This window comes from Citrus sinensis, chromosome 5 (assembly GCF_022201045.2).
Source record: "Citrus sinensis cultivar Valencia sweet orange chromosome 5, DVS_A1.0, whole genome shotgun sequence".
NCBI classification, from domain to species: Eukaryota; Viridiplantae; Streptophyta; class Magnoliopsida; order Sapindales; family Rutaceae; genus Citrus; species Citrus sinensis.
The window spans coordinates 28,795,154-28,809,305 of record NC_068560.1 but is presented as its reverse complement, the minus strand read 5'-3'; the positions used below and the strand labels follow the sequence as shown (position 1 = coordinate 28,809,305).

Below are 14,152 nucleotides of genomic sequence, written 5' to 3'. Positions count from 1 at the left end.
TTTCTGGGACTGATTTTCATGAGAATGCTAGGTTGATCACTGGTAAGAAGGGGGAGTTTCATGATTTACAATGAGAAGTTGGATGTTTATGGTTTCTGAAAATTGTTAATTGATCATCTTGTAATCCTCTTTTTATAAGTGTTGATGAATTAGCAGATAATGATGTCAACACTTTTATTGAAAATGTTAAGATGAATGAGATAGTTGATCATAGGCCTACTAAAGACATATAGTTTCCTGGGGAAGAGAATCAATTGTAAGTTCTTACACAGACTGCCTTTAATTGTCTCTTTAGAATTGATAGAAATAGGCTAACAATGATAGATGTCCCAACAAAACTTAGACAAATTTATAAGTCTGTCCTGTAACTTTATAAGTTAAAAATATTGGCTTGCCTTTGTTGTGGATGTGTAAATTTTATTCTGTATCTTATTTGAATCTTATATCCTCATTTCTTTGCAGCATTTGCAAGCTTTCAAATGAGTAGAATTGTGAATCTGAAGAAGAAGAATGCTTGTTCCGTTCTTACATCATAAATGAACTTACTTATTTTTAACTTTTGGTTGACTTTAGAAATTTGAAAAATTATCTTGAAATCTGGAATATGATTGTGGCAAGCTAATGCACAGTACTCTAAGATTGATTATTTATTAAAAAATGGTCTTGGTCAATAAAGTTAAGCGGAATATTAAATTTAATCTCCACTTGTTCACGGGTCTGGCTACGGTGCAATTGTGGTATCGTGCCATAGTTGCATCCAGCCGTTGGATGCACTCGAATAGATGGGGTTCATTAGCATCTAACGGCTGAATGCAACTGTGGCACAGTACCATAGTTGCACCACAGGTTTTCCCCCACATTAATGGCTAGCAAGGACTTTTCATGATGAGACTGAAGACTTTCATTCGTCCAAGAGGCAACGTTTCTGGTTTTATATGTTTTCTCTGCTTCAAGTTTTATGTATGCCTAAGCTCTCTCCGTTGGATTTTCTCTATATTAATACCCAAATCTGTCATTGATCCGAACTAAGGTACATTCTCTTCTCCAAGTCCCCTGCTTTATTTTTCGTTCTTAATTTTTGGTACATCTCATAGCGGCGCCCTTGAAAATACTATTACTTTTAGTGGTCTGGTTAATAAACACTCAGAATATTTGTTCAATGTACAGTTTAATGAAGTGAGAGAAGAATTATTTTAATGTGTCTGTACAAATTTATTGATTAGACTTAGACTTAGATCTTAGATGGGTTTGTGTTTGGGAAAAAGCAAGTCCTCGGGAAAGGCAGACAAGTCAACTGTTAAGTCGATGAATAACAAAGTTTTACTAGAAAAATTGATTGCCTCTTCTAACGATATCTATAATCCTATTCGTGACTTCTCCTTCCAAGAGCTCACAACAGCTACAAACAACTACGATAGAGAGAGCATTATAATCCAAGAGAGTGGCTATATATTGTACAAAGGTGTCTTGAATGCTCGTGCAGTTTCTATTTTGAAGTTTGGGGAGAATTACAACAGTGATAATCAATACAAGTTTTGTTTCAATAACATAGTATTTGGATCACAAATGAGTCACAAAAATATTTTAAGTTGATCGGATGTTGTTTGGAGACTCAGATTCCTATTCTAGTTTTTGAATCCATTGAGCTCGGTACCCTTGCTGATCGCATATATAGACGCCGTAGACATAATTTTGAGCCTCTACCATTCAGATATAGGTTGAAGGTTGCAATGGAATTAGCCAATGCAGTTGCATATCCCCATGCAGGATTTGCCAGATCCATCATTTTTATGAGTGCGACGCCATGGAGAATATTCTTTGATGAGCAAAATGTTGCCAAACTGTTTGATTTTTCACTATTTGTGTCTATTCCAGAAGGTGAAACTCATGTAGATTTTCAAATAGCTGGGACAAAGGGATATATAGCACCTAAGGTTTTGCTTGAAGCTAAGTGCAATGAGAAGTATGCTGTTCATAGTTTTGGTATGTTGCTACTTGATCTTTTGACTGGGCAGAAGATAACTTCTTTCTGCCGCGATAAAGGACTTGGCGTTGAAAATTACTTATGGGATCTTCTGAAGAAATATGTTGAAGAAAATGGGTTGAATGAAATGGTTGATCCGATGATTATTGAAGAGGGATTATGCCCAAGAAAAGAGCAACTGCTGCAGGATTACTTAGATTTTGCCTTTAAATGTGTCTCTGAATCACCGGAAGAAAGGCCAACAATGATTGATATGGCAAAACAACTTAGACAAATGTATCTGTCTTGTTGAAAGCTTGAATCCAAAATCGTTGATGGATGGTTTGTCACTTGTAAGCTTTCATGTTTATTTTCTTGGATAAAAGAATGAATGCCACAACTCTGTAAAGTCGAGTCTCTTACTTTGTATAATTCATGGACAAAATTACTTCCATACTCAGAAGTGGAAACTTTTTTCTTATATTTATTCTGCTGCAGGGATCAAACGTAGGGCTCCTCTGTTTTCTTTATCTTCAATCCTAATTGACCATCCACAGGTACATGTAAAATCTCCCTTTGTGTAACATATCCTTTAATGTTCTTAAAATCCTTTGTTTTTATTGTTGAATAAATTGAAATTGTTTCCTGGGTTTTTGGAACTATAGATCATGTATTCATGTTTGGGAGCAATCAAGAATTCGGGGAAGGAAGATAAGGAAAAATGCATTATGAGGAATGGCAAAAATTTACTGGAAAATTTGATTTCTTCATTTAATGGTAAACGCAAACCTATCCTAAGCTTCTCTGCTGAAGAGCTCAAGATAGCTACAAACAATTATGACTTGCAAAGAGTTAAAACACAAGGCTTTGTATATCAACTGTACAATGCTTTCTTGCATGGCCGCCCAGTGTCTGTTATGAAGTTTCAAAACAATGACAAGTATGATGCATATGAATGGTGCTTGAAGAACATTGTATTTGCATCACAAATGAGCCACAGCAATATCTTAATGTTGATTGGATGTTGCTTAGAGACTCAAATTCCCGTTCTAGTTTTTGAATCTGTGTCATCTGGAATCCTTGCTAATTATATTCATGGTCCTCGTCCGTCACATTTCGAGCCTTTTCTATTGACACATAGGTTAAAGATTGCGATGGAGATAGCTAATGCACTTGCATATCTTCATGTTGGGTTTCCTCGGCCTATTGTTTTTAAAAACATCAAATTATCGAGTATTTTATTTGATGAAGATCATGTTGCCAAATTGTTTGATTTTTCACTAGCCGAGTCTATTCCAGATGGCGAAACTCACATAAAAGATGCAATACCAATAGGAATAATGGGATTCGTTGCGACTGAGTATGTAACCACAGGTGACTACAATGAGAAATGCGACGTTTTCAGTTTTGGTGTGTTGCTGCTTGTGCTTTTGACCGGAAAAAAATTGTATTCCATTGATGAAGCTGGAGATCGTCATTGGTTATTGAATCGTGTGAAGAAACATATTGAATGTAACACGTTTGATGAGATTGTCGATCCTGTAATTCGTGAGGAACTCTGTATTCAATCTTCTGAAAAAGATAAGCAAGTGCAAGCTTTTGTAGAGCTTGCCGTGAAATGTGTATCTGAATCAGCGGAGGATAGACCAACGATGATTGATGTAGCAAAACAGCTCAGACAAGCATATCGTTTTGGATGGTGAGTTATTTTATATTCACAATAAAAATATTCTTAGAATATGTTTTGTTGTCAATTCATGTATCTTGTTGAGATATCATGTCTTCATGTTTTCATAGCCACAACAGTAAATGCAAGCTTTTACAGAAGTATAAATATTTTTGTATCTTGTTCAACTACTGATAGCTCCTTAGGCGAGAACTTTCTCTCATAAGTCAGATGGTAAATCATTCTTCTCCTTATAAGCGTCATACAAGTTCAAGTTTCTATGTATACAATAGGAATAAACTTCTTTCTAATTATAAATATCACTAATTTATGAATTTATATTGAGATGATAGATGGGATACAGGGATAGGCTTATCATGAGATAATAATTTTAAAAAGCATATCGTAAAATGATAATTGAAAAAAAAAAAAATCTTCTGATCTCTCAATAATTGACTGAGTAGAAACTAGAAAGTGTAATGATGAAATGACGTTTTATTTTTAACAAATGAGAACCGCAAAGGTACGAAAGTGAAGAAAAAATTGGTGGCCCACAAAGTAAAAAGCCTAAAAAGAAGAAAAGAAGAAAAGAAAAGGCACTGAAAAAGAAGGAATTAATTGGACAAACTTTATACTCGTTCAGATACATGTATAAAACGCCAACTAGGAGAGCTAGATAGCTGTGTCTCAATTTAATCAACATAAAGATGAAGATCAAATCAAGCTTCGCTACAAATATACACAGAATATATGAAATAAAATGACTAAATTATTGAACAAAGCAGAGAAAAGAGGGAAGAGAATTAAGAGAAATTAGGTGCCAATGTAATATGGGCGAAATATAATTAATGTTTAATCCTCTTTCTTTTGAAATTTGGGATTAATCCTCTTTCTTTTGAAATTTGGGAATTGAAGAGGGAGGAAAGAGAACCACGGAAACAAAAAAAATTGAAAATGCAAGAGGATAAAATGTGGAAGAAAAGATATTTGATAAATTTCAAGACAAAATTTAAGATACGTCAATGTTTATTAATTGGAGGTTTCATCTGTCATAAAATTTCTCAAAAAATAGAAATCATTATAAAAGAATTATTCCACGCTTAGCCATGTGGACTATTCTTACCCTCATTCGTTGTGTATCCTTGGTTGACTAGAGGAACACTTGTTGCATTTTCACATGTTCCAAATTAAATTGAGCGTTAGAAAAAAAACCCTTCATACTTTATTGAGATGACTCAAATGAATCAACATCAGAATCTGAGCCAACTCCTGCAGTGTTAGGAAATTGAGTTTCCTCCCAAGATCTCTCCAAGCAATTTATCAAGCAACAAATTAATTAAAAAAATTAAATGAAAAATATACCAATCACACAACACAAGATTTACGTGGAAAACTCTAAATCTAGAGAAAAACCACGGCCGTTGTCACAAGACAACCAGAAAAAAAATATTCACTATGTGGAAAATTATTACAACCACACTCTCATAAATAATTTCGCCCACCCAAGCCCCAGATACACCCAAAATACTAAAATTTCATAATACTCACTTAATGCTTAACTTGCATTAGATTTTACAACTTTGAATGTTTCTCTCTGGGATTATCAAAATGAAGGAAGGGCATCTCCTATTTATATGCAAAAACCTTGCCTAACAGTCTTCAAGTTTGATCAAATTTGGTGGCTTACCCAAAGTCTTTACTTTGACATGCAGTAGTAAAGATCATGATCAAGATCGAGCACCGCGTTTTCTTAATTAATCAATTTGCTGTACGTCCACAGCCACAGGTACTCCTCTCCTTATCATCAGCGTTCAGCAGCTTTTGGTTTTTTTTTTTTTTGATAAATTTTACTGCTATATATTTATGAATGAAATAGTATGTATATGTACAAATAAAACGAACTGATTGCAATATTTGAATTGGTTTCTACTTGTAGATGGGTTCAATTCTGACAAAATTCAAGGACAGGACTGATAAAAGAACATTGATGGTGAGGAATGGCGCGAGAGTACTAAAAGAGTTGATAGCGTCTTCTCATGGTAAATACAACCCTTATCGTATCTTTTCTGCTAAAGAACTCGAGATTGCAACTAACAACTATGACGAGAGAAAATTTATAAAACAAGACAGCACGTATAAATTGTACAAGGGCTTTTGGCAGGAGCGCCTAATTTCTGTTATGAAGTATAATGAATCCTATTCTGATAGCGCTTGTAAGTTTAGTATTAATAACATAGTATATGCAGCACAAATGGATCACAAGCATATTTTAAAGCTAATTGGATGCTGCTTAGAGACTCCAATTCCCATCCTAGTTTTTGAATATGGAGAGTACACAACTCTTCGTGATCGTATTTTCGGCGCTCCCCAACCTCACTTTGAACCATTACTGTTGAAACATAGGTTAAAGGTTGCAATGGGTATTGCTCATGCACTTGCTTATCTTCATGTTGGATTCCCCAGACCCACCGTTTTTGGAAATCTCATCTCATTATGCATCTTGTTCAATGAAGAAAATGTTGCAAAATTGTTTGATTTTTCGGAATCCATATCCATTCCCGAAGGTGAAACCCACATAATTACTCGTAGTCGGTTTGGAGCCTGGACATATAGTGCACCTGAGTACAAGAGGGGAGGTGTTTTCAATGAAAAGTTGGATGTTTATACTTTCAGTACAGTTCTGTTGGAGCTTTTGACTGGACAGAGCACCAGGGATTTACTTCGTACACATGGTTCGGTCCGTCATCTCATTGAATATTTGAAGAACTATCTTCAAAATAATAGATTTACTGAGATAGCAGATCCTATAATTGTTCAAGACCTATCATGCACTGAGACAGAGCACCAATTCCAAGCTTGTGCACGACTCACTCTTGAATGTCTCAACGAATCACCGGTAGACAGGCCAACAATGGTTGATGTTACAAAAAGACTCAGACAAATTTATTGCTCTCTTTCATGTAATTAATCTTTTGTATTCGTTGTTTTTTATGTTTTCATTTTCCCCTGCCAGTAGTAGTACTGTAACCCGGTTATTTTTTTTTTTTTTGGTTTTGACCACGAGGTATCCTGGGGAGGACCCCAACTGTGGGAAGCACCTTTAAGCCCGTACCACAACCCAGACTAGAACTTCCCGCTCGAACCGAAAGGTACAGGTTCTCCCAACAAAGGAGACTTCCCTGCGACTCGAACTGGGGAGCAAACTCAGTCAAGCCACTTAAGGGGACTCCATTGTAATATTAAACTTACTTGTAAATTGAATATTTTCTAATCACAAAATCACTTTGTTCACGCTGCTGCTGGGGCAGAGTAGAGAGATCCTTTGTTTTGTTTATTCGCATTCTGAAATTAAAATAAGCTAATAGAGAAGTCAACTACTATGAAGTTTCGATCGTCGACTGAGCCATTGGTTGAAGTGTGTGTAATGTGTATAAAAGCTATTAAATTCGGATTTTATTGTCAACCTCACTCAACCCAATTGTATTTCTTTTAGTATTTAAGTTTCAATCTCGGTGGACACAGTGGTGTACCCCGAAACTTAAATTTGGAAGGTGAGTTCAAAAATTTTAATTTAATTTGGCGTACTTATTTTTTAAAGTCTCAAAACTCAAACTCTACTTTTTCATTTTAAATAATAATAATAAATTATTTATTTTTAATGTTGAAGCTCATTGTGGCCACTGACCACATTTATAAAAGTTCCTTATATAAGTAATCTCCATAAAATAACTATATGGCTATTGTAGTTTGAACCAAGTCTATAAAAACCACTAAACAATACTCTTGCCACTAAATTATAAGTATTTTATTACATAAAAAAATGTGCTCAAATTTTTTTTATTTAACTCTTTTAAAAAGGGTATGAGATATATTTAAAAGAAAAATAATGGCCTAAAAAAGTCCCTGAAGTCCCTCTTGAGCCCCCTTATGTACTGAGTCCGCCCATGGGTGTAGAGATGGCAAAACCCCGGGCCGGGTCCGGGTATTGCCATGACCGGACCCTGCCCGGATGCAATCGGTCCGGGTCCGGGTTCGGGCCGGGTTTTAATCCGAGTACCCGGATTTTATATTTTTTAATATTTTATGTGTATATATTTTTTATTTTTTGGTAATTTTATAAGTTTTAAATTTATTTCAATAAAATTTGACATGAAAATATAAACTTTAAGTGTTTAAAACTTGATATATGTATAATAAATAAGTCAAATAAATATAAAATATTTAAAATAATATATATTTTATAATTTTTTTAAATAAAATTCGGGTTCCGGGTTTATCAAGTGATGCCCAAGACCGACCCGGCTTCATACCCAGGCCAGATAATACCCGGCCCGCAACACCCGGGTACGGTCCGGGTCCGGACCGGGCGGGTATTTTTGCCACCTCTACATGGGTGGGACGCTAGTAGATTTCTTTAAACTATATATAACATAGTGGTGTATGTTATTGAGTAGTACTGCTAGATATATTTTTAGGTGAGCATTTTTATAAATAAAAGCTATTTATCACAAAAAAGAAAAAAAAGAATTTGATGATATTCACGTTTAAATTTAATATTAGTAGAATATTTGTCATTGGTTACACGTAACGGCATGAATATTACCAACAATGGCATATTTGCTTGTTGTAGATTTATGGTCAAACTTTTGAAAGCCGTAGATTTATTGTGGATAAGTACTTCATTGTCATTAATATTTACACTATTACAGAGAGTGGAAGATGAGCCACGAGATTCTATCACTTAAATGAAAAACATGGGTTGAACTGTACCCCTATTTAGAATAACAATATTCAATTGATCCAAAAAAAAAAAAAAAAGAAGATAACCAAAAAAATTCATCAACACACCCCATCGACCCTCATCTTTTAAATAGATAAATTAAAATTTTCACACTTTTAGAGTACAAATTGAGGATTGTCATTCCATGGGTAGAGATGGCAGAAAAGCCCACCCGGACCGGATCCGGACCGGACGCATGAAAAATGCGGATCCGGGCATTGATTTTCAATGCCCGGGTGTTTACGGGCACGGGTCCGGTCACAGCACCAAGAACCCGGAACCCGGACCCGTGCCCGCTTTTTTATTAAGTAAAAAAAAAAAAGAGGAAAATATAAAAAGAAAAATTCCATTTGCCTTTGCCCAATTTCCCCCAAACCCAATCGGCCAACCCTAAATCACGAAATCGGCACCTCCTCCCTCCGTCTCTCCACCAACAGCCAGTCAGCCTCAGCCACCACCCATCCTTCACCGATGGCGATGCAGTATTGACAGTTGACCGCGCCTCTCCCTCCACGAACCGCAAAGCACAGTCGTCACTCGTCAGTCTGTCAAACGGTCAGAGCTCTTCATTGTTGTCAGCTTCTCAGCGGCAGCCACCGCGCGACAGCGTCCGCCGCCATAGCTGGTCTCACACTCTCACTCCATTGTTTTTTCAGTTGTCACCATATCAGCTGCAAGCCTGCAACCCACAACCACGACCCACGAAGTAATTTTTTTTTTGGCTGTTTTTTCAAAAAAACAAATGATGAAATTGCTTTCAATATATGCTTAATTATTTTCTTGGATGCTGGAAGTGTTTACATTGTTAATGCCTGCACAGAACATAATAAGAAAGAGCATTACTGTTAGTCTTTTCCCTTCCTTGTATAAACAGAGCATTACTGTTAGTCTGAAATATTTCAATCTAGTTGTTTCTGTTGAAATATTTTTTCTACTTCATCGTACAAACGCATTACGGAAAATTCAAATGGTGTTGATTGTTTTTTTTTCTTTTTTTCTTTTTTTAATCCTTACCTTTTATACCTTCAGAGGAATATGGCAAACCTTTGTTTAAAACTCCCTACTTAAGCATGACCTGCTGTGAGGTTGCAACGAATGCCGCAATCCAACAAATTTAAATTGAACCTTTTTTTGTCTAAGTAACAGCTCTAGTAGTCAATGTAAAGGAAAATTGTAGAACCTGCATTTGGGTCGCTTCTTTGGATATGGTGTATTCTGCATCTGGAAACTTGGAAGATGAATTTCTGTAAAAGAGGAAGTTAAATGGTTAATTTCGAAGCCATACATATATTATGAGAGTTTGATTTTGACCTCATTTGAATTCATCATCACTCAAATCCGGGTAGAGAAAACCCGGGAAAAACCCGTGCCCGGATAGTGCCGGGCATGTGCCCGGCCCGCATAGAAAAATTCCGGGCACGGTGCGGGTCCGGGTAGCTAAGTTTGACATCCGGGTCGGTCCCGGGCAACCCCAAACCCGGACCCGACCCGGACTTTTGCCATCTCTATCCATGGGTGTATTGAAGGTTACTTTATATAAAACAATATGCTGGTACAAATATACCCTTGAGAGATTGCAGCGTACGCGCGGTGCCTCTCTGGTGACCGCGTTTATGATGCTATAACAATATTTTTCTCCGGACTTTGAATAATTTATAGTTGACTTCCGAATTTCTTAGAAGCTTACATTTCTGCTCAAATTTTGCTTAAGAAATTGCAACAATGTCTCTCAAAAGATCAAGACTCTCACCGTCCGCAGGTACATCGAAAGATCAAACCTCTCGCCGTCCACAGGTACATCGAAAGATCAAACCTCTCGCCGTCCACAGGTACATCCTAGCTTCTTGTCAATTGTCATCATCAGCTTGCTTTAATTTCTTTTTAAGTACGTTCTCTTTGTGTAAATAAACTTTACTTTTTTACCTTTTATTTATGTCACTTATATTTTATGTTCCATATTAATATTAGTTTTATGTTCTTATTTCTCAAGATACTTACACATTTTATTTGTTTTACTTTTTATTTACGTTTTATGCTCTTATTTCTTAAGATATGTACATGTTTTATTTGTATTACCTTTTATTTACGTCACTTATATTTTATGTTCCATTTACATTACTTATGTTCTATATTCTTATTTCTTAACATATTTCTCAAAAAATAAAAATCATCATAAAAGAATTAATTCCACGCTTAGGCACGTGGACTATTTCTTTCCCTCTTGCGTCGGATATCCTTGGTTGAACCGGGGAAGACTTCTTGTATTTTCATAATGTATTTCAAATTAAATTAAGCATTAATTAGACAAACAAATTTTATAATTATTCATGATTAAAAGAAAAAAAAACTATATATGACTCAATTTAATCAACATCAGAATCTTAACTAACTCTTGTAGTAGTAAAGATCAAGATCAAGCATCACTTATAGGGATGACAAAAATCCCCACGGGGACGGGTACCCTCGGGGATTTTCTCCATTTGGGGAGGGTATGTGGATAATTTCATACCCAATTTCTTATTTGGGGAAGGGACGGAGAAATTTTTTTACCCAATTTCTTATTCGGGGAGGGGATGTGGATGAGGTGGAATCCCCATCCCCTACCCATTTCCCCATTTTAATTTTTTAATTTAATTTTTATTTTTTAAAATTACTAGTAAATAAATAATAAAATTTGAATTATAAAATTATAAGTATTGGTAAAAATAAAAAATATCAAAATATTTATATTATTAAACTTTTAGGCCCAATTAACTAATTAAAGTCCTAAATTTTTATTTAGGACATTAAAAAGACACTTTTGTTTTAATTTTAATATTCATTAAATATTTTAAACTTAAATCTATTTTTTATTTATCTTAAATTTATTTTTTATTTATTTTTAGATGTTATAATTGCCCACAGCAAATTACAATTTTTATATCTAATCTAATCTAATATTTGCTCTTGATTTGCTTCGACTTAACTATTGTGCTGTAAAGAGAATAATCCACATTTATAAAGTGCCAACGCCACCATTGAAAAGTTAATTTTGAATCTAAATTTTATTTTATTTGTAACAATTTTGTATTAGGCTATTAATTTGTTCATGATAGTTTGTATTCCTTGCATGCTGCGTTACTTATTAATTTAATGTATGTGACTTTTGTAATTGATATTAATGTAAGATATATTTCGAACTTTACTTTTATTTGAATTTTTTAATTTAATAGGATTAACTCAAAATCGAAAACAAAAAAAATGTATGAGTTATTCGGGAATCGAGGACCCTCGGGGATCCCCTGTTATTATTCGGGGAGGGGATGGGGATTCTCTTAAATAATTTTGACAAGGATGGGGAGGGGACATGGACATACACAAAATATCGGGGATGGGTACGGGGAGATTGGTCCCCTCCCCTCCCCTCCCCATTGCCATCCCTAGCGAACTCGCAGCAACACCGAGCAGCAGTGAGCACACAAGCAGACGCTTCTTGAGGTGTGGACTCCGTTGGCGACTTGCTGTTGGCCATTGGGTGCAGTCCGTGGATGTGTTTTGTGCGCAACAGCAGCCTTGTGTTTGTGCTGTGAATAAATATCTGATTTGTGTTGTGTTTTGTGAATGTGTGGCGTGCGTGCATGTGTTTATTTTTATTTTTTTTAAGAAACTCAATCGGGTTTTTGGATCGGATCGGGTATAACCCGATCCGATCACAACCCGATCGAATTTTCAGATCGGATCACAACCCGATCGAGTTTCACCATTTACACCCAATCGGGTTGCTTTTACAACCCGATTCGAACCCGAAATTTTTCGGGTCGGGTCGGGTCGGATAATTTACCCACCCCTAAGTGTAATGATGAAATGACATTTTATTTTTAACAATGAGAACAGCAAAGGTACGAAAGTGAAGAAAAGATTGGTGGCCCACAAAGTAAAAAGCCAAAAAAAAAAAAGGCACTAAAAAAGAAGGAATTAATTGGACAAACTTTATACTCATTCAGATACATGTGTAAAACGCCAACTAGGAGAGCTAGATAACTGTGTCTCAATTTAATCAACATAAAGATCAAGATCAAATCAAGCATCGCTACAAATATACACAAAATATATGAAATAAAATGACTAAATTATTGAGCAAAGCAGAGAAAAGAGGGAAGAGAATTAAGAGAAATTAGGTGCTAATGTAATCTGGGCGAAATATATTTACTGTTTAATCCTCTGAAACGACCCGCCCCGAATCCCCTTGGGCGAGTTAATTTAGTCTCATCAAAACGGACTTGATAATAATTCTATTAGTAAATATTCTATCGAAAATTCGACAGATTCTCCTTTATAAATATAACACTCCCAATCTACAAATACGTAAAACAAACACTCCCAAAATAATTCAATATATAACAAACTCCAGTGATTAACATTCTCAACCAAAATGCTGAGTTTTATATTTGTAGAGTCTCAAAAGATAATATTATAACTAATATTAATATCTCGGTTTATTCTTAATTCCAAAAGAATAATATAACAAAATTATACAATCCCAAAAGAACGAGATAATCAAGACGTCTTAACAAAAACATTTATATCTTCTAACACCATCACGTGGCCAAGACTTAAAATATATTTACAGTCGCAGGGTCGGTCTAGTGTACCTGCGACCTCCTGGTGAGGGGGTGAAAATATAATAAAAACGGAGTGAGTTTAAAACTCACTAAGATCAGTGAATTGATAGTAGTTTTTGAAAATTAATTCTTACTTGAAAAGAGATAATCATATCATTTCCAAACACGATTTCATCAAATCATATGCGAGAAATCAGTAATAAATCATTTAACATTTAAATCAGATTACTAACTATGAAAAACATATAAAATATCATACCAAATAACCATGGAAATCATATTACAATATCATATAGAATACACAAATCTGAAAATCATCACCAAACAAGTACCCAGGGAAATAATCTCGTCATATCTGGACCTCAACGGACGGGCAATGACGTACTATCTAGGTACCGTCACGCCCCGGAGCTACACGGATAGACAGGGAAATACCATCTCATAACTCATCACATCTGTGCATGCATAATCTAGTCCCAAAAGGACAAAAGCGCCCAAGCACACGGCCCAAAGCCTCTGTGTGTACTCAGACAGGCCCCAAAGGCCTGTATCTCATTCGTATCATCTGTATCTCAATATCTGTCTGTATTTCATATCTGTATCTCTGTAATCATCATACCGCACGCATATGCCCCCAAAAGGCAAAAACACCCAAACACACGGGCCAAAGCCTCTATGTGTGTTCAGACGGGCCCCAAAGGCCTCTCATCTCATCTCATCTGTATCACTGTATCTTGAGGGAATGGTGCGGTCTAATGATTTCAAAAACAATCACTATACTCATATTCACATATCTTTTAACCATACTTTAAATCATACCACATTTGAATCCACTTTTCTTATCTTTAAAATACTATCATGCTTATTCAAAGTCGATACGCAAAATCATTAAACAAACATTTTAATAAAATACCAATGCATGAATAAAATCCATTTTGAGGAAATCATTAAATTAGAATATTTAAAATATTTATTCCGCAAACATGCTTTACTATCATAATTAACTATGAAAATAGGTTTTGTATATTCCACTCACAGTGATAGTGTTACAGTGATGGTGTTCACACTCGGTTATCGTCCACGTCTGCGGACCGGTTCTCGCTCGCAGATCCTCCTAAATCAAGGAAACAACATAATTATTT

At 35.5% G+C, this 14,152-nt stretch overlaps 3 protein-coding genes across 8 annotated transcripts in view; all 3 read left to right on the top strand.

Annotated features, from left to right (window-relative positions):
* The window catches only part of LOC107176289 (serine/threonine-protein kinase ZRK1-like), a 49,723-nt gene that overhangs the window by 1,677 nt on the left and 33,894 nt on the right, over positions 1-14,152 (top strand). The window contains exons 3-5 of one of the 6 annotated variants that reach the window (XM_052442110.1): positions 463-2,520; positions 2,629-2,740; positions 3,263-5,214. In XM_052442110.1, the coding sequence (XP_052298070.1) occupies positions 463-487 (25 nt within the window). In that variant the 3' untranslated portion in view covers positions 488-2,520; positions 2,629-2,740; positions 3,263-5,214. Of the gene's footprint in view, positions 1-462; positions 2,521-2,628; positions 5,215-14,152 lie in introns of those variants that run through there. The other 5 variants (XM_052442108.1, XM_052442107.1, XM_052442109.1 and 2 more) reach the window with 5 other exon arrangements.
* Positions 1,731-2,276, top strand: LOC127902427 (serine/threonine-protein kinase ZRK1-like). Its single transcript, XM_052441333.1, has one exon. It carries the CDS (start codon positions 1,731-1,733, stop codon positions 2,274-2,276), a length of 546 nt encoding a protein of 181 aa, XP_052297293.1.
* LOC127902426 (serine/threonine-protein kinase ZRK1-like) lies at positions 5,566-6,597 on the top strand. The gene has a single exon (XM_052441332.1). The coding sequence runs from the start codon at positions 5,566-5,568 to the stop codon at positions 6,595-6,597; it is 1,032 nt and encodes a 343-aa protein (XP_052297292.1).

Coding starts and splice junctions, on each gene's coding strand:
- LOC127902427 (XM_052441333.1), top strand. CDS start 1,731: ATGGAATTAGCCAATGCAGTTGCATATCCCCATGCAGGATTTGCCAGA.
- LOC127902426 (XM_052441332.1), top strand. CDS start 5,566: ATGGGTTCAATTCTGACAAAATTCAAGGACAGGACTGATAAAAGAACA.